The 21,959-nt window shown below is 44.9% G+C and overlaps 1 protein-coding gene across 1 annotated transcript; it reads left to right on the plus strand.

Annotated features, from left to right (window-relative positions):
• Positions 1 to 1,808: 1,808 nt before the first annotated feature.
• CASP6 (caspase 6) lies at positions 1,809 to 21,114 on the plus strand. Its single transcript, XM_061164222.1, has 7 exons — positions 1,809 to 1,927; positions 12,485 to 12,527; positions 13,050 to 13,196; positions 13,618 to 13,694; positions 15,752 to 15,927; positions 18,541 to 18,700; positions 19,411 to 21,114. The coding sequence occupies exons 1-7, from the start codon at positions 1,888 to 1,890 to the stop codon at positions 19,647 to 19,649; spliced, it is 882 nt and encodes a 293-aa protein (XP_061020205.1). The 5' UTR covers positions 1,809 to 1,887; the 3' UTR covers positions 19,650 to 21,114.
• Positions 21,115 to 21,959: the final 845 nt, after the last annotated feature.

Raw genomic sequence — 21,959 nt, forward strand, 5'->3', positions numbered from 1 at the left:
CACCCCATATGCTATAAAGGCAATACAGCATTCTGAGATAACAAACATCTGGAGGGGGGGGGGGTGGAATTTAATTCCTTTCATCGGTTCCTTTCAGGTACATGGAAGGTTAGCCAACTGGAGTTCCACTTCAGTATAAGGAGTATTTTTAGGGCTCAAGTAGAGGAGACCATGAACAGTAGGCAGAAGAACAGGAAGTTTTGGTGGTCAGATAACTCATTCAAACTGGGTAAGGTCCAGAGCACAAATGCTGAAATTATGAATCTCATTCAGTGGGTAAATATTTATTGAGTACCTCCTACACCCTATGCAACTTCCTGGTAATGGTCAAACCAAAAGAAGGCCAAGTCTGCTTTCAATATGCTTAAGATGGTAGCAATAAAAATTTACTGAGCTTTTCACAAGCCAGGCACTGTTCTGAATACAGTAATTTAACTCAATTGTCTCAACCAGCTTATGAGGGAGATACTGATATTCCATGTCTTCACTGCACTAGGAACAAAGTGATTTCAGAAATATTTTATGCCCACAATAAAAAGAACGGTAAATGGCATGGGGTGAATAAAATCCTTTGATTTCATATTCTGTGTGCTTTTTTGAACCACAGCACATGTAGTAAGTTAGATTTTATTTTTCTCTCTCATATAAAAAAGTGATATTTATAGAAGCATGAATGCTAAGTTGCTTCAGTCATGTCTGACTTTTGGGGACCCTATGGACTGTAGCCCGCCAGGCTCCTCTGGCCGTGGGATTCTCCAGGCAGGAATACTGGAGTGGGTTGCCTGACCTCCTCCAGGGGATCTTCCTGACCCAGAGATTGAACCTTGTCTCTGGGATCTCCAGCATTGGCAGCCAGTTATTTACCACTAGCGCCTCCTGTGGTGTTGGTTTAGTCACTAAGTCGTGTCGGACTCTTGCGAGTGCATGGACTGTAGCCTGCCAAGCTCCTCTGTTCATGGGATTTTCCAGACAAGAATACTAAAGTGGGTTGCTATTCCCTTCTCCAAGGGATCTTCCCGACCCAGGGATCGAACCCAGGTCTCCTGCATTGCAGGCAGGTTTTTTACCGACTGAGCGCCACCTGGGAAATCCCATTTATAGAAATCGGATCTCTTAGGCTAATATATTGAAAGTCGTGCGTGTCTTAACACATTTCCCCCCCGTCTGCTATTGGTTACTTTTTAAATGACGAGACCACGAGAAGTTGGAAAAGATGAGGCCACGTTTTCTTCCAATGTCAGGAGTTACTCGTTGAAGCAAATTTACACAATAACCAGCCACCCGAAGAGGAGCTCAATTAAATGCAGCAAACATGCTCAGTAAAAGTCATAATCTACAGAGCCCAAAATCGGGTCTCCGAATTTCTGCATGATTCCTTTCCAGAATTAACACTACATATGAAAGTCAGACTTGGAAATTCTGGAGTTGCCTCCAGTTTACTTAGTCCCGGATCCGCTATACAAAGAGCGTTTTAAAGTCCTCCTAACAAGTCACCGGCACTGGGAAACGGGGAAAACGCGGCAGCGCACACCTTGGAGACGCGCGAGGAGCAGAGACTGGGGGCTCGCCGCCGGCGGTCTGTAGTTGCCTGCAGCCTCCCACCCCAGGACCGCGGCTTGTCTTCGGAGTCGCCGCGGACATCTCCCGAAGGCCGGCTTCGGCTCCCCAGGCGCCAGGCGGGCGAGACCGCGTCCTCTGCCGTGCCCGGGCGCTCCGGCCGCGGCGAGCTCCGAGCGAAGCCAAGGGCACCCCCCGAGCCCCAGAGCCCGCCTCCACCGCGGCGAGGCTGGGAGCCGGGGCGGCGGGGGCGGAGGAAGGGGCGGGGGCAGCGGCCCGGCTTCAGGAAGCGGAGGCCGCCCGGGCGTCGGTGCCACGCTCTGCGCTGCGATGAGCTCCGAGCCTGCGCTCCGCCCGGCTCGCGGTGCGGGTAGGTGGCGGGTGCCGAGCGGGGCGCGCGGGCGCGAGTGGGGACGCGGGTTGCCCGGCTTTGCTCGGCGGCCGGGAGAAGTTGAGGGTCTTGGAGGGAAGCGCTCAGGTCGGGTGGGCGCCGCGGAGCTTCTGGGCTCAGAAAAACAACTCCGGGACCTCGCCGCCGCCTCCTTGCGGTCTCTGGTGGCGGCGCTGGGTGCTGGGGAGTGCCCCGGCCGCTTTTGTCCTCCGGGCACTGATCTCTTCCTAGCTGTCGTGGCAATTTGAACTTTAACTGCGCCTGGTCGTAAGAAACGTTAACTTTTGGGTCTTGTTGGGCCTTATTTTTTTCCTTTCTACGTAAAAATAAGTGTTTGCCTGTAGTAACAGTGGAGCGTGAGCAGCCCGCGGGGGCGGCCGCGCAGAGAGAAGCCCCGGGCTTGCCAGCACGGAAACTGGAGGTGAAAGTCAGGCCTTGGCAGCTGCACAGCCCCCCATGGTTCTCCTGCATCTGAGAAACCTGCAGTTGTTTGTGAGTTTAACGTTAGGCCACGGTAACTTTTCTCTGGGGGGGTTCCCTGGTGGCTCAGATGGTAAAGAATCCGCCTGCTAAAGCAGGAGACCTGAGTCGGCTCCCTGGGTCGGGCAGATGCCCTGGAGGAGGGCATGGCGACCCACCCCAGTGTGCTCACCTGGAGAATCCCACGGACAGAGGAGCCTGGCCGGCTAAGGTCCATGGGGTCTCAAAGAGTCGGACACAGCGACTAAAACAACAAACAACTTTTCTCTACGAAATAATCAGCTTCTAAACACATGCTTTAGGATGTTCTTCCCTGCCACTTATAATTACATTACTGATAAGGTTTAGAAACTCTGAGCCTGGCCATAGTTTTAAAAAGGGCGGGCCGGGGGGGGGGGGGGAGGAAGGTGGAGAGTGGTTTGACTCGCCGGCGGTCAATCCACAGAGTGCCTTTATTCCAGAGCTTTTTGTTCTTTGCTACATAAAACAAGCCTCGTCGCAGAGGCACGTTGTCAAAGTCACCACGGGGTTACCCTGATGAGGTCCTGCACCCATTTCCCTCTGGGAACCCCGGGGGAGGGGTTCGGGAAGGAGGGCTGGATGCTTGAGGCAGTGCTAGTCACTGCACATCCCCTGCGGTTCCTGTAATGGTTTCCTTCCTCTCCCGACCTGGCTCCCCTTTCTTTGTCCACATTGCTCCTTTTCCTATGTATTCCAGGCCTGACATGAGTCACTGAAGGTAGGATTATTAAACCAGTCCTTGATAAGGAATATGGGTAGATTGTCACAGATACTGCAGTGAATGAAGATGACGACATTAGATACTGAAGAAGTTTGGAGAAGTGAGCACTTGGTTTAGAAAGGTTTCTGGTCTCTCCCTGGTGGGAGTGGTTTTACCGTGTTAATAGGGAGTGCACGGACTTTGCAATCTGCAGGCAGAACCGGGCCTTTTGGTACCAACTCCAAGGCACCGACCTTAGATAAGCCCCTTGCACTTTCTCTGTCTCAAAGGGCCTGTGGAGCAGAGTGAGATAAAATTATCTCATGTGCCAAGTCATCAAGAAATGGTGACTGGAGAGTTCTCAGGTTAAGGTGTGGAGGAAAAAGAATGATTGATTGGTTTTGTAAAATCTGGTTTGAGCAAAGAAATGGTTACATTATGATGGAGAGGAAAATTGCATAAATCAGAGACAAGGAGAAGGGAGGAGAGGTCAAGAGTCTCGTTGCCTCATTTCTGAGAATAATTGCAGATGAAAAGGAATTTATAAATCGTATATAGAGTATCTCCCTCACTAAGATTTATTTTCTCCACGTCAACAAAACCAGTTTATTTGTATTCATGCAGTGTGCCATTCAGTCGCTAAGTTGTGTCCGACTCTTCGCTACCCCACGGACTGCAGCATCCCAGGCTTCCCTGTCCTTCACCGTCTCCTGGAGCTTGCTCAAACTCATGTCCACTGAGTCAGTGATGCCATCCAACCGTCTCACCCTCTGTCTTCTCCTTCTCCTCCTTGCCCTCAGTCTTTCCCAGCATCAGGGTCTTTTCCAGTGAGCTGGCTCTTCACGTTATGCAGTATAATGATACTGTGCACCCTTCCTGAAAGCTGCTCTGTTGGGCACATACAGTTTAAAATGACTGTGACAGAATCATCATGATCTCGGAGAGGCAGCAGTGAGCTGTGGCATGAAGTGAGATTGTAATTCCCTGCCCAGGAATTGAATCTGGGTAGCCTTGATGAAAATCAGGAATCCTAGCTTCCAGACCAGTAAGGGCTAGAGGCTCAAACCTGTTTTTCCCTGACTCTTGCCCCTAGTGAAAAATGTACTTTTCATGGAGGCAAAAACTGTAAATGCAGGTACAAAGTTTATTATTAGAGACACAGCACAACGACACATGGGAGCGAACACAGAGAGGCTGTTAAGATAGAAGCAAGCCTGCAGAAGAAGCCTGCAGAAGCCTGCAGAAGAAGATACTGCAGAGAAAGGGTGTGGGCGTGTCCTTTCTGATGAGGACACAGTAAAAAGACAGTAAAAAAGTTCATTCAGTCTCTCAGTCGTGTCCGACTGCGAGATGGTTAAGTCATTTATTAGGACAGTGCTGGTGGCTAAGACGGTAAAGAAGCTGCCTGCAGTGAGGGTTTGATCCCTGGGTCAGGAAGATCCCCTGGACAAGCGCGTGGCAACCCACTCCAGTATTGTTGCCTGGAGAATCCCATGGGCAGAGGAGCCTGGTGGGCTACAGTCCATGGGGTCCCAGAGTCGGACTCCACTGGGCGACTTTCACTCCTGCTCTTTGTTCACCTTTGGCCCGTTGTCTTGTTTTGACACCCCTACCTGCCCCTACTCTCCACCCCTCAGTCAGTTTGTCTCAGGACCCTCCCCTGGGTGTGCCTGCACCCCTCAGTCAAAATGGATTTCAACACAGAGGCATATGGTGGGGGGAGTAGCAAGACTTACTGCGGTCTGACATCCCTGCCTTTTTTGGCCCCTTGAAGCCTTTTGCACATATGTAGTGTCTCCTTTTGGAGAAGGCGATGGCACCCCACTCCAGTACTCTTGCCTGGAAAATCCCATGGACGGAGGAGCCTGGTAGGCTGGGGTCCATGGGGTTGCTAAGAGTTGGACACGACTGAGAGACTTCACTTTCACTTTTCACTTTCACACATTGGAGAAGGAAATGGCAACCCACTCCAGTGTTCTTGCCTGGAGAATCCCAGGGATGGGGGAGCCTGGTGGGCTGCACAGAGTTGGCCACGACTGAAGCGACTTAGCAGCAGCAGTGTCTCCTTTGCCCTAAGAATGGGAAATGTATGACCTCTTGATCTTCTAACAGAGTTTAGCCACTCTCTGTTCCTGCCATAAGGTACCCAGTGGATAACCCACAAGGTCTGGTTATCCACTGTATTCCTGCTGTTTTTATATCCAAGAGCAGATCTTGAAATGTAGACAGCAGTCTGGTCATAAATACCTAGCCCAAAGCCCATCTGTCTCTTGCCTCAGGATATGTAAGCAAAAGGCTGGGAGTGTCTGGCCTGGAGACTATCTTTTCCTCCCCCGCCCCTTGTCAAGGGGCCAGTTGTAAATGTCTGTTCTAGAGTCCAACTGTCTCCTGCCTCAATAATGTATGTTCTCTGAAGCTGGGTAAAATTGATCAGCTCCGAGGAAGTTTTGGAACTTCCGTTCTAATCTCTGTCTCCATAACTTTCTGTTCCGATTCAGCAAACTGCTAGAACAGACTGGCAGCTGGACCAGATCAGTGTTGATATTGTAGGATACAGGGCGCCTGTTTACAGCAGCGTGAAGGTTAGAGCCTGTGAGGTTCAGAATTAAGTTTTCAGAGCCCAGTTTCTTTCTATGTCTATTTGTTAACAGTGACAACAAAAAAAAACTTAAAAAAAAAAAAAAAAAAAAAAAACGCCTCATTAAGATGGTCCTGTTAACTTTGAAACTGAATGTTATTTTAAACTAGTTAATCTTGAACTACTTAATACTAGCTGTCTTCCCTAAATCTATAAGCTGACAGCAATATTTGAGATGACTCAAACACACAGTGTAAACTACATCAGCCCAGGAGAACTGTGAGGCTCCTTCCTCAGACTATGAAAAGGAAACCTTAGGGATCCAATAGAGTGTACATCTCCTGTGCTTTCACTCTCAGGGACTTGAGTTAGTTCGGTGACCAGCCGGTTGGCAGGGACACTTCAGGCTGCCTTAGGCTCACTACCATCAAGGTGCAAAAGCTGGGGGAGGTGATCTGCTGGGTCTCAGCTCCTCTGGGGGTTTCAGAAGAGACTCAGTGCCCTCCAGCCCGTGCAGGTTCTTGGAGGGTGAAGGAAGTGATTGGCTTTCAGATAAAGATTTTTTTTTTTTATTGGAGTGTAATTCCTTTACAATGTGTGTTAGTTTCTGCTGTTCAAAGATGTGAATCAGCTATATGTATACATGTAGACCCTCCCTCATGGGCCTCCTTCCCACTGCCCACCTGCTCTATGCCATCCATCTAGGTCATTCATTACACAGCAATGAGCTGAGTTCTCCTTGCTATAATGGCAGGTTCCCACTACACTATCTATTTTACATATCATAGTGTATATATGTCCATCATAATTTTCCAGTTCATCCTACCCTCGCCTTCTCCCACTGTGTCCACATGTCCATTCTCTACAGCTGCCTCTCTTTTCCTATCCTGGAACTAGGTTCATTTGCCATTTTTCTCGATTTCCACATACCTGCATTAATATACGATATTTGTTTTTCTCTTTCTGATTTACTTGACTCTGTAGGAAAGACTATGGGTCCATCCAGATCTCTACAAATGACCTAATTTTGTTCCTTTTTATGTCTGAGTAATACTCCATTGTGTATTTGTGCCCCATCGTCTTTGTCCAATCATCTGTTGGTGGACACTTCGGTTGCTTCCATGCCCTGTCTTTTGTAAATAGTCCTGCTGTGAACGTTGGGGTACATGTGTCTTTTTCAGTTCTGGTTTCCTCAGGGTATATGCCCAGTAGTGCTGGTAGAGTGCTGGGTCATGTGGTAGTTTTATTCCTACTTTTTTAAAGGAATCTCCATACCGTTCTCCATAATGCCCACAGCAATTTACATTCCCAACAGTGCAAGAGGGTTCCCTTTTCTTTTTCTTTTTTTTGAGGGTTCCCTTTTCTCCACATCCTCTCCAGCATTTATTGTTTGTAGATTTTTTGATGATGTCCATTCTGACTGATATGTGGTGATACCTCGTTGTAGTTTTAATTTGCCTTTCTATAATAATTAGCAATGTTGAGCATCTTTTCATGGGTTTGTTGGCCATCTGTATGTCTTCTTTGGAGAAATGTCTATTTAGGTCTTCCTCCCATTTTTTGATTGGGTTGTTTATGTTTTTTAACATTTTCTTATTTGTTTGGTTGGGCTGGGTCTTAGTTGCAGCACACGGGATCTCGATCTTTGTTGCAGCATGTAGGATCTTTAGTTGTGCAATCGAACTCTTAGTTGTGGCTTGTGGGATCTAGTTCCCTGACCAGGGATTGTACCCTGACCTCCTGCATTGGGAGCCTGGAGTCTTAGCCACTGGACCACTGGCAAAGTCCCTGTTTTTTGTTTTTTATATTGAGCTTCATGAATTGTTTGTATATTTTGGAGATGAAGCCTTTATCTGTTGCTTCGTTTGCAATTATTTTCTCCCATTCTGAGAGTTGTCTCTTCATCTTGTTTATGGTTTCCTTTGCTGTGCAAAAGCTTTCGAGTTTAATTAGGTCCCATTTGTTTATTTTTTTTTTCCCTTCTCCAGGGGAATCTTCCCAACCCAGGGATTGAATTTGGGTCTCCTGCATTGCAGGCAGATTCTTTACTGTCTAAGCCACCAACTTCCAAAGCCATGCTAAATAATAATAGTGAGAGTGAACATCCTTGTCTCATTACTGATCTTAGAGGAAATGCTTTCAGTTTTTCACCATTAAGAATGATGTTTGCTGTGGGACTATTGTATATGGCCATTATTATATTGAGGTAGATGCCCTCTATGCCCACTTTCTGGAGAGTTTTTATCATACATGGCTGTTAAATTTTGTCAAAATATTTTTATGCATCTATTGAGATGATCATATGGTTTTTATTTAATTTAATACAGTGTATCACATTGATTTGACTATATTGAAGAATCCTTACACCCCTGGGATAAATCCCACTTGATCACGGTGTATGAGTCTTTTAATGTGTTGCTGCATTCTGTTTTCGAGGATTTTATTGAGGATTTTGTGTCTTTGTTCATCAGTGGTATTGTTCTGTAATTTTTTTTGGTAATTTATTTGTCTGGTTTTGGTATCAGGGTGATGGTGGCCTTGTAGAATGAGTTTGGGAGTGCTCTTTCCTCTACAATTTTTGGGAAAAGTTTGAGAAAGACAGGTGTTATCTCTTCTCTAAATGTTTGACAGAATTTGCCTGTGAAGCCATCTGGTCCTGGCCTTTTGTTTGTTGAAAGATTTTTAATTACAATTTCAATGTCCTTACTTGTGATTGGTCTGTTTATATTTTCTAATTCTTCTCAGTCCAGTCTTGAAAAGTTGTACCTTTCCAAGAATTTGTCCATTTCTTCCAGGTCGTCTATTTTATTATCATATAGTTGCTTATAATAGTCTCTTATGATGCTTTGTATTTCTGCAGTATTAGTTGTTCATTTCTCCTTTTTCATTTCTGAATTTGTTGATTTGAATCCTCTCCCTTTTTTTCTTAATGATTCTGGCTAAAGACCTAGCAATTTTATCTTCTCAAAGAACCAACTTTTAGTTTTATTGATTTTTGCTATTGTTTTCTTCATTTCTATTTCATTTATTTCTGCTCTCATCTTTATGATTCATTCCTTCTACTAAACTTTGGTGTTTTTGTTGTTGTTATTGATGTTCTTTCTCTAGTTGCTTAAAGTGTGAGGTCAGTTTGAGATTTTTCTTGTTTCTTGAGGTGAGGTTGAATTTTAGATATAGGTTTAATGTGTTTAGTTTGAGTGATTCTATTTCTTTATTATGTAATTGTTTTAATGATAAGGAGGTAAGGGTATTAAAAGGAGGTAAGAGGAAAAAAAGGTAGATCATGGAATGCTTTTGAAAATGGAAGGAGAGGAAACCCTGCACATTGCTTAGTAGAGCAGTGTGGGGAGCAGGAAGGAACCCCGGTAGACAATGTGTGGAATAAGAGGTCTTCTGGGAAGGCGATCTGTTGGCTAGGAGGAATCCCAGTTAGAACAGTGTGTGGCTAGGAAGTAGCCCCAGCAGAGCACTGTGTGGCGTGGGCAGTGTCCCAGGGGAGCAGTGTGTGGATGAGAAAGTATCCTACTGTATCGCTGTGTTGTAGGAAGTGTGCTGGGTGGAGGAGTTCATGGGCTCGGAGGGATTTGGGGTAGCTCAGTATGCAGAGTGGGAAGTCAGCCTTGAAGAGTTGCGTGTTCAGAAGGGCGGCATCCCTGAGCAGAGGGGAGTCTTGGTAGGAAATGTCCCCGTGGAGCAGTGTGGAGCAGGAAATTCTCCCTGGTACAGCCGTGTGTGGGGCAGGATGTATTCGGGGTGTGGCGGTGTGTGGTGTGGGAAGAGGAGGACGTATATTCAGTGGAAGTGTCTGGGGAAGGGAGTATCCTCGGTGAATGCAGTAGGGAAGGGTCCCTTGTATAGCACTGTTTAGGAGGAGATCTCCAGGTAAAGAGGCCTGAGGAACAGTGAAGGAACGACCCTGGCTGGAGCACCGTGGTGGTAAGAAGCACGTCTCACAGAGCTGTGTGTGGAGTAGGTGACCACGGAGAACACTGGGGCAGGAAGGTCCCAGGCGCAGAGCAGAGCGTGGAGCAGGAGACACCGCTTGCAGAGCGGTGTGTGGAGCAGGACGTGTCTGGCAGCGTGTGGCGTAAGGAGGGAGGTGTCTCCTCGGGGGAGCACTGCGTGGAGGAGGAAGTCACTGGTGCAGAGTGTGCGGAGAGGGAAATATCCGTCCACAGAGCAGTGTGTGGAGCGGGGAGAACTCCGGGCAGAGTCTCTGTAGAGGAACGAGAGGTTGTATCCAGACCGCAGCAGTGTGACGGGAAGTAACCTGGCGAAGTAGTGTGTGGAGTAGGGTGTGTCCCGGATGCAGCAGGGTAGAGGTGGTACCGGTGACCTTGGTGGGGCAGTGTGTGGAGGACGAGGTCCCCAGGGAAGACCGTGTGTGGATGCAGAGTTCCCGAAGGAGAGCAGGGTGTGGCGCTGGCTGCATTCCCTCCCGCAGTGTGTGAGCTGGGAAGCGGCCCAGCACATCATCGTCTGGACTAGGAGGTATTCCGGGTACAGCAGATTGTAAGTGTCCCGGGGGGAACAGCGTATGGTGTCGGAAGTAATCCTGGTAGAACAGGCTGTGTCGGAGGAGGTGTCCTGGGCCCAGCAGAGGGTGGAATCGGAAGTGCCCCCCAGAGCTGTGTGTTCACTGGGGCAGCCTCCCGAGTGGAGTGTGTCTGATCAGGAAGCGTCAGCTATTCAGCTGTGTGCGGGGTAGGGAGCATCCTGGCAGGAGAGCAGTGTGTGGAGGAGGAGGTTTCACAGTAGACCAGCGTGTGATGTAGGAAGTATTCTGGATAGGAGTTCTGGAGGAGGAGGTGTCCCTGCAGAGAGCTGTGTGTCGTCGGAAGTCTCCCCAGCTTCAAGCGCAGGGGTAGGAAGGGTTGTAGTAGAAAAGCATGTGGAATGTCTCTGATAGTGTGTCCAGCAGGAAGTATTAATAGTCCCCAGGGTCGGTGTGTGGAGTAGAAGTCTCCTGGTGGGACAGGGTATGAGGTGCCACATACCCTTTGTAGAGCAGTGTGTGGGGTGGGCAGGGCCCCTTCTAAAACATGGTGTGGAGTAGGTCGTGTCTCAGTAGAGCATTGTGTGAAATAGGAGATCCCCCAGTAAGCAGCTGCGTGGTAGGGGTGTCCCCGGATAGAGGAGAGCTTGGTAGGAAGGGTCCTCAGTACAACACGGTGTGGAATACGCAGGATCCGCCTCAGGGCAGGATGAGGGTAGCGTGGAAGCCTCGGGAGTGGGGAGGATGCATTAGAGAGGCTGCTTCTGACTCCTAATCTTTGGTGTGAGTAAAAATCACCTTGTCACATCTCCCACGATTCTGATTCTATAAATCTGGGTTACGTACCAGGAATCTGCATTTTATCACCCAGGCCAGGGATTGATGCAGAAGGTTAAGGAAAACTGATGGGGCCCATTGGAACAAGGGTGGTGCCTCTCTGGGGTCTTGACTGGTTTGAATGCTAGATGCAGTCCAGGAGGAGCAGGCTGAGAGTGACTGGTAAAGGGCCCTGGAGTTGAATTCTCCCTCTCGTCATCCTCTCTCCCTAGGTGGACTTTTGTCAGTGAGGAGACATGAGGTTAGAACCATCAGGCGTGAGGGAGAGACTCCAAGGAGTGAGGGGAACTCCACCCTCTTGGCAGGGAGATGATGGGTAGGAGTTTACCCCTAGGGTCTGTCCTCCTTCCTTCTAAGACCTCAACTGAAAGGGGCATCTTGCTCCATTATTAGTATTTGTGTCGTCGTCACCTTCTGTCCCCTCTCAAGCTGTTTATCAGGTAAAAGCAGACTCATGAGCACATGGACTCTTCTGATAGAAGATGTTAGACTCACTGCAGCTGTCCAGTAGAGAAGCCACTGGCCACACCTGTTATATAAATTTAAATTAGTTGAAGCTAATTAAAAATTGAGTTCTTCAGTTGCACTAGCCAAAGTTCAAGGGCTCAGAAGCACATGTGGCCAGTGGCTGCCCCCAGAGACAGCTGGGGTAGGGAATTCTGTCGCTGCAGAAGGCTCTGATGCACAGCACTGTTCCTGGGAGAAGGATTCAGTGAGAGGTTGTCTTGTGGGTGGGGAAGTCTGATCTTGGGTTGGGAGAAGGGAGTCCCCATTATAGGATCATAACAAGCATGCATGTGTCATGCAGGAGGTCAGAATCTGAGTCTTTGCCCTTCCCTTCCTCCACCAAAACGTCTGCTGCTTCCAGGCAGTAGGGTAATCCAGTGTCAACCACACTGTGTTCAGTCCTCTTGCTTGACTTCACTCCTTCTCTGTTTCAGAGAATATTTGCAAAAAACATTTTCTGCAAAATAAAGCAATTTCATATTTCATTTGAGCTTCACGATCACAGAGCTACGTTTGTTACTTTTGGCATAGTGTGCAACAAATGAATTTGAGTAGTGTTTTTCCATTTCTGTTTATGATCTTTTTTTATTTTGCATTGAAGAGTTGGAGGTGAGAAAACTGAGCTGTGTGTTTACGGTTCGTTTCTTTATTTTGGCTGCGCTGGGTCTTCCTTGAAGTGCGTGGGCTTTCTGTGGTTGCGGTGTGCGGGCTTCTCTAGTTGTGGCACGTACAGTTCATTTATTATTAAGAGCACTTTCCCTTCCTTCTCCCTTACCCCTTCTCACATCCTTTGACTTTTAAACCGACCAAGACAGAAGGAGCTTAGCAGATAGGAATCAAGGTAGCTGGGAGTTCCTAATGTGTTTTATGACCATAAATAAAAAAGTATGTTAACAAGACCCTACTTTCTTTTAATAGGTGAAGAACAAAACATGACCGAAATAGATGCCTTCCCTAGGAGGTAATAATGTTCTGTTTACTCACAGAGGTCTTTTCCTTTAGTGGTCATCATCAGCCTACAGAAATCAAAGAAAGAAAGGGACATGGGCTCTGAAAAGCAGAGTGGAGAATGTCAGGTTTTAGCATCTGGAGGGTTGGCTTGTAGGTGTGCGGGTTGGTTGCTGCCCCTGGTTCTGAAGGGACCTAGACTGAGGCTCAAGTTTTTGAACAGTTGGGACAGCCTTGGCCTGGGCCAGACCATTGTCTTTGGTCTCCGGTCCCTGGAGCCCTGGGGAAAGACACCCAAGCAGAGGAACTGGGGGAGTGGGAGGGGTTTGCTCAGGATGGCTGCCGTTTACCGGTTGGTACAGAGATGTTTCAGGGCTTTCCTGACCAGCGTGGCTGGGAGGCCTGCCCAGGGCACGGCGGTGGCCTGTCGGCCTGGTGCGGGAGGAAGCAGCAGACCTCTGTCTATTCTGCGCGTTGACCTTGGGCTTGGAGGAGCTTATTATTTAATATGATTTTTTAAACTTTTTCTAAACAGAGAAATGTTTGATCCGGCTGAAAAGTACAAAATGGACCACAAGAGGAGAGGAATTGCATTAATCTTCAATCATGAGAGGTTCTTCTGGCACTTAACCCTGCCAGAGAGGCGGGGCACCAGTGCTGACAGAGACAATCTTAGGCGCAGGTAGTATTGTTTTATTTAACATCCAGATGGTCAGATATTTAAGTGATAACTACTTGTCCGCACTGTAGAAATAACAGAGCAAGAGAATTTAAGGATGAACCTCACTCGGGCCCAGCCTCCCTTAAGAACTTGCCTGAATTTTCCCCTTAATCCTGTTCTATTAAATGTCAACAGTCTTTGCATTCTTATAAATATATTTGCATAGTAGACGGCAGTATTCTAACTTAAATTAGTTATCATGAATAAATCCCTTTCTGCCATGGGTAATCGAGGAAAACCATCATTGTCGTATTTGATTTTTCTTTCTCCCTAAAGAAAAGTCAATTTATATGTCATAAAAATGTGTATAGATTCCTCAAATAATTAGGAGTATATGACAGTTTTGAATAGCTCATAAACTAGTATCCAATTTAATCTCCAGGTTTTCAGATCTAGGATTTGAAGTAAAATGTTTTGATGATCTTAGAGCAGAAGAACTATTGCTCAAAATTCACGAGGGTAAGTTGTTTTCCTATTCATCTTCCTTTGATGGGACTGAGTAGTTTTTAATTATCCTTGTATGAAGACAGGTCCAAATAATTAACTGTTGTAAAAAAGGCTTATCGATTAATTTAGTATGGGTTATAGGTTTTGCTTGTGCCTCTCTAATTATACATTACTCAGCAGATTTAGAGACCTTTGCAAAGTATTATGCCTACCAAGTTATAGTTTATATACCACTACAGTCTGTTACTCTGGAAATGAATGTAATGATATTTTCATTTGGCAATTAAAAGCCTAAGATGCAAATACTATAGATGCTGGGCAGTCATTTTTTAACTGACTCCTTCCATACCCGAGTTTTTTACTGACTTCAAAATACTGCTGATTTACATACATTATCTCTTAATTTATACATCACTATGCAGTAGGTTGGAGAAGGAAATGGCAACCCACTCCAGTATTCTTGCCTAGAGAATCCCGTGGACAGAGGAGCCTGGTGGGCTGCTATCCGTAGGGTCGCAGAGTTGGACATGGCTGAAGCGACTTAGCAATGCATGCATGCATTGGAGAAGGAAATGACAACCCACTCCAGTGTTCTTGCCTGGAGAATCCCAGGGACGGGGGAGCCTGGTGGGCTGCCGTCTATGGGGTCGCACAGAGTCGGACACGACTGAAGCGACTTAGCAGCAGCAGCAGCAGCATGCAGTAGGTAAATTAACAACCTAATGTGTATAGTAATCACCACATGTCATGGGTTCTTAAGTAATTTGTCAATGGACTATTACAACACTTACATCATTAATCTTTCTTCAGAACTTTTTTTTTAAATTGAGGTGTAACTGACATACAGAGGAGCCTGGTGTGCTGCAGGCCATGGCGTTGCATTTGTGTACACTGGGGAACAATTGCCACCAGAAGTCTAGTTACCGTCACCATTCATAGTTATCAAATCTTTTCTAGTGACTTTTAAGGTTTATTCTCTTAGCAACTTTCAAATATGCAGTACAGCACTGCTAACTGTAGTCATCATGCTGCACATTAACATCCTCAGGACTCACTTATTTTGTAACTGCGAGTTTACACCATTTGACCCCTTCACCATTTTGCCTCACGATTCTCCTTCCCCTGCCCCGGCTGCCAGCAGTCTGTTCTCTGCACCTCTGAACTTGGTTCTGCTTGCTGGCTTGCTGGGTTTTTAGTTCCCACATACAGTGACGTGATCATGTCCTGCTCTGACTTGTGTCACTTAGCATAATGCCCTCGGGGTTCATCCGTGTTGTTGCAAATTGCAAATTTTCCTTTTTTTAATGACTGAATGCTAATCCACTGTATATGTGCAGACCACACTTTCTTTATCCATTCACCCATTAATGGACATTTGGGTTGTTTCTGTATCTTGGCTGTTGTAATAATGCTGCAGAGAATACGAGGGTTCATATATCTTTACAAGCTAGTGTTTTTGTTGTCTTTGGATAAATACCCAGAAGTGGAAATGTCGGCTATGGTAGTAGCTCTGTTTTTAATTTTGAGGACCCTTATACCAGGGCTCTTCTTTAATCTGTAAATAATTTCTGCTGCTGTAAATAATAACTGGCTGCTCACCAACTTTCCTACTTTGCTTGCTGTTCAGCCTCGTGTCTTAACACTCTGGGAAGCTCCAAGCGCTGCAGACGTAATAGTGATGATGCTGCCTTCCTTAGCGGTGCAGCGACACTTAGGGAAGTGTTACGGGGCAGTTTCTGCGTCTTTCCAGCCTGCCCTAAGAAGGTCTCTGCTGATTCAAAGAAACTTTTTAGGGGTTCCCCATAATAATCCCTTTAGGTTTTCCATGTCATTATTCTGTTTTTAAAAAGCTAACAAAAACCTGTTCAAACTTTGAACTGTAATAATTTGGATGTCTAAAAGTCAGATACAGTACTGCTTAATTAAATGAGTGGTTTCATTAGACATTTTATAATAAATTTCCCCTCAATTATGTGAAACTTTATTCTGGTATTAGTAAATTAAAATTTTACATGTAGATAATAAGTACCTTATTTTCATTTCTAAATAACTTTTGGGGTCCTTTTTAGCATCAACTGCCAGCCACGTAGATGCAGATTGCTTTTTGTGTGTTTTCCTGAGTCACGGTGAAGGCAACCACATCTATGCATATGATGCCAAAATTGAAATTCAGACATTAACAGGCTTGTTCAAAGGAGACAAGTGTCAGAGCCTGGTTGGAAAACCCAAGATATTTATCATTCAGGTAAGACTGATTGTGTTATAGTCTTAATTATAAAGGCCATGGTTCTGTACATGTGATTAGAATGAACTAAAGCTGATTTTGGAAGTTAACTTTCTCCAGTAATCAGAAAAGGCCCTTTTTGAATCCTAGCCAATCAGAGTTGCAGCTTGAGCTGTTTGTGGTAGTTCTTTCTTAACATAAAGATGCTCAGTATCTTTATTACTTGCAAATGACTCAAAATTACTTGGAAATGACACCCTGGCCCAGCCCAATGTTAAGGTAGGGAGGGCCTCTGGAGAAAGTGTCTGCTGATGGACCAGTGTGGTGAGGGCACCACCTGTTCAGACCAGGTTTAGTTTTGGGGCCGGAGAACGTGCCAGCTGGTGAGGAGAATGTGGGCATGAAGACTTCTAGTCCCAGCTAGACTTCTAGTCCTTTCACATTTTCCCTTAAGCCAAGATGTGGCTAAGAATAAAAATATTTGGAGGGGCCTGAATAACATCCCCTTTGGTACCTCAGGAAGAATTTCTGGGAAAAAATGGGAATTCCTGATGTTGCCGGGCTGCATGAAGTACACAGCCACATCTCACACCCTGCCATTCCTTGAGAGAGGGAGTAGGGGGCTACTTAAAAAAAAAAAATGAAGTCAAGGATGACTCCCTGGTTTCTTGTTGGACTGCGGCACTGGGGCGTCTGTGAGACGTGTTGGAAATACAGGTCAAAACTTGAGACAGGAGGCCCAGGCTAGAGAAGTTAGTTGGGAGTAACGAGGGGATGGATGGATAACTGAGAGTGGCGGCCTGGGTTAGAGAATGGGCAGTAAAGAGCAGATAGATGGTACTGGGAGGCATGGGAGTAGGTGAGCTTCTCCGTGTCAAGGACACCCTGAGAAAGGCATGTAGAGAGGGAATTCCCTTGTGGTCCATTGACAGCACACCGTGACTGCCAGGGCTCCGGCTTCAGTCCCTGGTTGGGAATCTAAGACCCCACAAGCTGCATGGTACCACCAAAAACAAGCGTAGAGCATAACTGAGGGGTACCGGTGAGGAATGGGCAAAGGGATGATGAGGAGGATGGCTCAGAAGAGTAGGAGAAAATCATAAGAATGATAGGTGATTGTTCATGGAAAAGGGGGAGTGGCCAGCACTGTCAGAAACTAAATCAAGGAAAATGTTTTGCCAAGTTATTTTATTTCTCTGTGCATCAGATTCTTCATCACAGGAGCACTGCCTCATAGGGTGATTGGGAGGATAAGATGACCTGGCCTAAGGTGAAAAACGCTTTGAACAGTGCCTGGGAAATGGCACAGCCCCAGCCAGTAAAGGCCTGCTCTTAGGCTTACTGCAGGTGATTTGACAAGCGCTGGCATTGAGTTCCACATGCTCTACATTCCATTTAGGGAGACAGTAGAAAAGGTCTGACGATAAGCCTGATAATACAAAATAAGATTAAAATCTCCCTGTAAAAATAGGGTATCAGGAATCTTCTGTTTATCTGGTAGTTCTGAAATCCATCAGAATGTTTCTTTTAAAGCTGATAATTCTTCAGCCATTTTGGAATGGATGGACACATTTATAATACTGTAGCAGAGTCTTGTCAGACACTGAACTAAGTTTACGAGGGCTGCCAGAACAGCGTACAGGGCGTACCTCGCTTTATTGTGCTTGGCGTATTTTTACACTTTCGATTTTTTAAGACAAACCGAACGTTTGCGGCAACCCTGTGTTGATGCCATTTTTCCAACAGCATTTGCTCACTTTGTGTCTCTGTCCCATTTGGGTAATTTTATATTTCACACTTTTTAAATATTGTTTGTCATGATCTGTGATTTTGACATTACAAGGACACCAGTCATAGTGGGTTAGGGCCCACCAATAGGCCTCATTTTACCCTAATTACCTCTTTAAAGACCATGTCACCATATACAGTTACATCTGAAATATTGGAGGTTATTTGCTTTATATTGAAGCCCTCAATATATAAATGGGGGTGGGACCTATTGACTGAAAGAAGACCAAATGCCCAGGGAGAAGGACCCTGCCAAAAAATAAATAAATGGAGCGGGGACAAAAGCCCGTAACAGTCATTGAATGTTATTTAGCCTTTGTATGAGTCAGAATTAGTAAGAATCTGAGCCCTCGCTTTAAAGAGGGAGCAGAAGGCAGGAGGCACACTGGTAATGGCTCTCAGGTCAGGTGGTGTCATTTTGACCCTTGCAGCTTGGCAGGGAAAACCCAATCTGGGAATATATTACCTGATTAAATAGATACACTTAGGGACGTACTATAGTTTTCTAAAAGAAGGGGTGGCTCTTGGTGCTGTGGTGTGCGTAATGCATAAGAAACTTTAAAACCACAGATATTTTCCCCTCTACAGTATACCTTTTGATCAACATAATTTGGTGTCTAGTTGAGGATGCCAGTTTTTTAAAACATCAACTATGAGAAAGCCTAAGTAGGAAAAAAAGCACTGTCAGCTTTGGCCTGCTGTAAACCCGAATGCATTGTTTCTGAAACGCCTGTAAAGTGGATTCTGTTGATGTTGCTGTAAAGGCGTACGGAACATTCACTGTGAACGCGAAGCATGGGGAAGAACAGGTGACTAAAGGAGGGGATTTTCCTCCTTGTCCCGTAGGCGTGTCGGGGCAGCCAGCACGACGTGCCGGTCATCCCTCTGGATGCAGTTGATCACGGGACACACAGGCTGGATGCCAACCTAACCCAGGTGGATGCGGCCTCGGTTTACACACTTCCAGCTGGAGCCGACTTCCTCATGTGCTACTCTGTGGCAGAAGGTGTGTGGGTGTTTAATACAAATGTATAATTGGCTTTCTTGGCTAAGTTTCTGTACATTTCATCTTGCCTTGATTTAGGTGAGGTCTTTCTAATGGGACTTGTGATCTGGTCGTGAAGCTCACAAGCTTAATGGACTTCTTGATCAGAGTGATTTATTTAAAACTATAAAGTACCTTATAGAAAAATCCTTCCTGAAAACTATTACATGTTAAATAAAGCTCTAAGGCTAATTATATTGAATAGCTTAGCAGCAGAATGTGTCAGTTAGTGATGTGATACTGCTTTTATGGTTAACACTTGTGGAAAACATTGTTGAAAAAAAATTTTTAAGTGTGGCACCTAAACCACTGGATGACCAGGGAAGTCCCTGAAAAATATTTTGATGACAGTTGTTCTCTAATGTAGTAAATAATCTTATGTTTTTCTTTTTTCTAATCACCGGTCTCAAAAATCATTGCCTAGTTTACTACTAGCTTGGGAATTTTTAGGAAGTGGAGAAAATTACATAGCATCAACACCATTTTTATAGAACTGTGTGGAATTAATCTTTTTTTCCACATGAGAATAGTCAGCAGAGAAAAAATTTTAAACTGTATCATGGACACATCTTAGTCTTGCCCAATGATTTTTGAGAACTCGGACTTGAAAAGTGATTTTCTGTCACAGTAGGTAACCTGGAAACGTCAGTGGCTTCTCCTGTCTTTTTTAGGTTACTATTCTCATCGGGAAACTGTGAATGGTTCATGGTATATTCAAGATTTGTGTGAGATGCTGGGAAAATTCGGCTCCTCTTTGGAGTTCACAGAACTCCTCACCCTGGTGAACAGGAAGGTTTCTCAGCGCCGAGTAGACTTCTGCAGAGACCCAAGTGCGATTGGAAAGAAGCAGGTTCCCTGTTTTGCCTCAATGCTAACTAAAAAGCTGCACTTCTCTCCAAAATCTAAATGATAGGTGCTATTTTGTTTCATGTATTCAAAATAGATTTTCTCTTTTCATATAAAGGAGTATCACTTGGTTGAAGCAATTTAAATGGTTCAGCAATTTTAAATGTTTTAAGCTTTAATAACTTAAAATAGTTCATATTGGACATGGTGAAGGGGTTTTGATATATGGAGAAATGAAATCCTCAGGGAATTCCTATAGATAAAAATCCACAAGCATTTGTAATACTAGACTTTTGTACTAAATTGTAAGTTTACTCAATATCTGACTGATTTAACTTGTATTTTGTGACTTTTTTTTTAATAAAACTTTATAATGTTTTTAGGGGCTTTTGAAATCTAAGAACTTGTTTTCCTTTAATATTTGAAATTTTTAAATTAAGTTTTTCTAATTTACATTCTTGTATCATTTACTTGGTCATAAAAATTAATCTACTTATGAATTACCACTTTTTTGTATAAGACTAACTCTTTTAAAAAATGCCTTCAAGAACTATTATATGGTATTTTGAAGAAGAAATATAAGCAGTTAATTCTTAGTCAGTAGAGGTCACAAACTTGCAAAGTTTGATTCTGTCAGTATCTTGCATGGTAAGTTACTATACACTGTCTGGCAGTCCCACTCACAGACCATCATCATATTTATGGAATAATAGACGTTGCTTTTTTTTTTTTTTTTTGGCAGTGCTGTGTAGCATGTGGGATCTTAGTTCCCAGATGAGGGACTGAACCCATGCGCCCTGCAGTGGAAGTGAAGTCTTAACTATTGGACTGCCTGGGAAGTTCCAGATGTTATTTTTAAGATTCAGCTCTTACTAATATGATATGTAAAATTTGAGTAATATGCTTTGTTAATAATCTGCCAGAGGCTGCAGATGTTTAAAAGTCTGGGTTTTGATAACAAACTTGGGACCTGCTGGTTCAGCAGTAGTTTGTGCTGTTTCAGGTATGGTTCAAAACATGTGCCAACTATATGCCAAGGTCAGTGGGGCATTTAAACCTTTTCCTGTAGTCATGACAGGGGTTTCACTGTCAGTTGAACAGTTTACCTTTCCTTTAGCCCCTGACCCTCAGGTGCTGCTGTCTCCATGACTCCCCTTGCAAGGTGAATGACTATAGAAACTCTCCTCAGCTCATCCAGCGAGCACAGGTCCAGCCCTCTAGGCAAAGATTATATAGCTCTGGTTACCTAAGGGAAGTTAGCTGATGTTATTAAAAAGCTCAACCCCTGCCACCCACCATATGCATATACACACATTTGTTTTTTCCTTCAGTGATCAGTCTGAGGGTTTATTTGAATAAAATCCTCTTGTTCAGATGCAGTGACACTGGTACCAATGTATCTGGGCACCAAAATGTCATCAAATTTGAGCTGTGGAAACAATAGGGACACAGCTGAATTTTGTTTATAATAGTTGTCTCAGGATAACACAATCCTTTCATAATAAAATTAACATGCAATTTCTTTGGAATCCTTTAGTTTTGGTTTCAGTCTGTTTAACTTGGAACTTGAAAGTTCATACTTGATGTGTTAATAAATGATCTCTCTGATCAATAACGTTTTAACATATATGACATCTCCCATTTGAGAAACTACAGTTTAAGTACTAAAAAAGGTCAGAATGTCCCGCCTCTGATCACTGAGCTCTCATCCCCGGTGCTCAAAAATCAGGTTCACCTGTCACAAAAAAGTACAGTGTGACCTACGCGCAGCTCCTTCTCTCAAGAATTAAATTCTACTTTAAAAGTAAAGTCTACTTTACTTTGTAAAGCGGGATGACACTAGTCAAAGGGAGCTATCTTTACTAAGAATTCATTCATTTTTCACATGACAAATTTTCTGAAGCTCGAAAGACACAGAAGTATTCTTTGATAACTGTCTTTCACATCCTCTTTCAGAGATGAGTAAAAGTTTTCTGTACAGAGCCAGAGAGGAACTGTGTTGGGCTTTGCAGCCCAGGCTGTCCGCTGCAGTCAAACCGTGATGCTGTATTGTGAGAACAGCCACAGACAGTGCATCAGTGTTCATACTTGTGTTCCAACAAAATTTTATTTACAAAAATGAGCACAGGTATTAGTTTGCCAACCTCTAGTCTACCCCTCTTCCCAGGTTTTTCTTTAGACTGTTTGAGAATTCAGAAGCCATCCTTTCTCTTTCCTGTTCCCAGCTTTCTCCTAGCTCTATACCTGAAAACTCCACCGACACCTGTCTCTCTCAGGTATGTCATAGGGGCCAGGCATTCTTCCTGGTGCCGGGGATGGAAACATCTGTGAACTCAGTACAGCAAACGGCACTCCCGATAGGTAAGACCCACCT

The sequence above is a fragment of the Dama dama genome, chromosome 17 (assembly GCF_033118175.1).
Source record: "Dama dama isolate Ldn47 chromosome 17, ASM3311817v1, whole genome shotgun sequence".
Classification (NCBI taxonomy): Eukaryota; Metazoa; Chordata; class Mammalia; order Artiodactyla; family Cervidae; genus Dama; species Dama dama.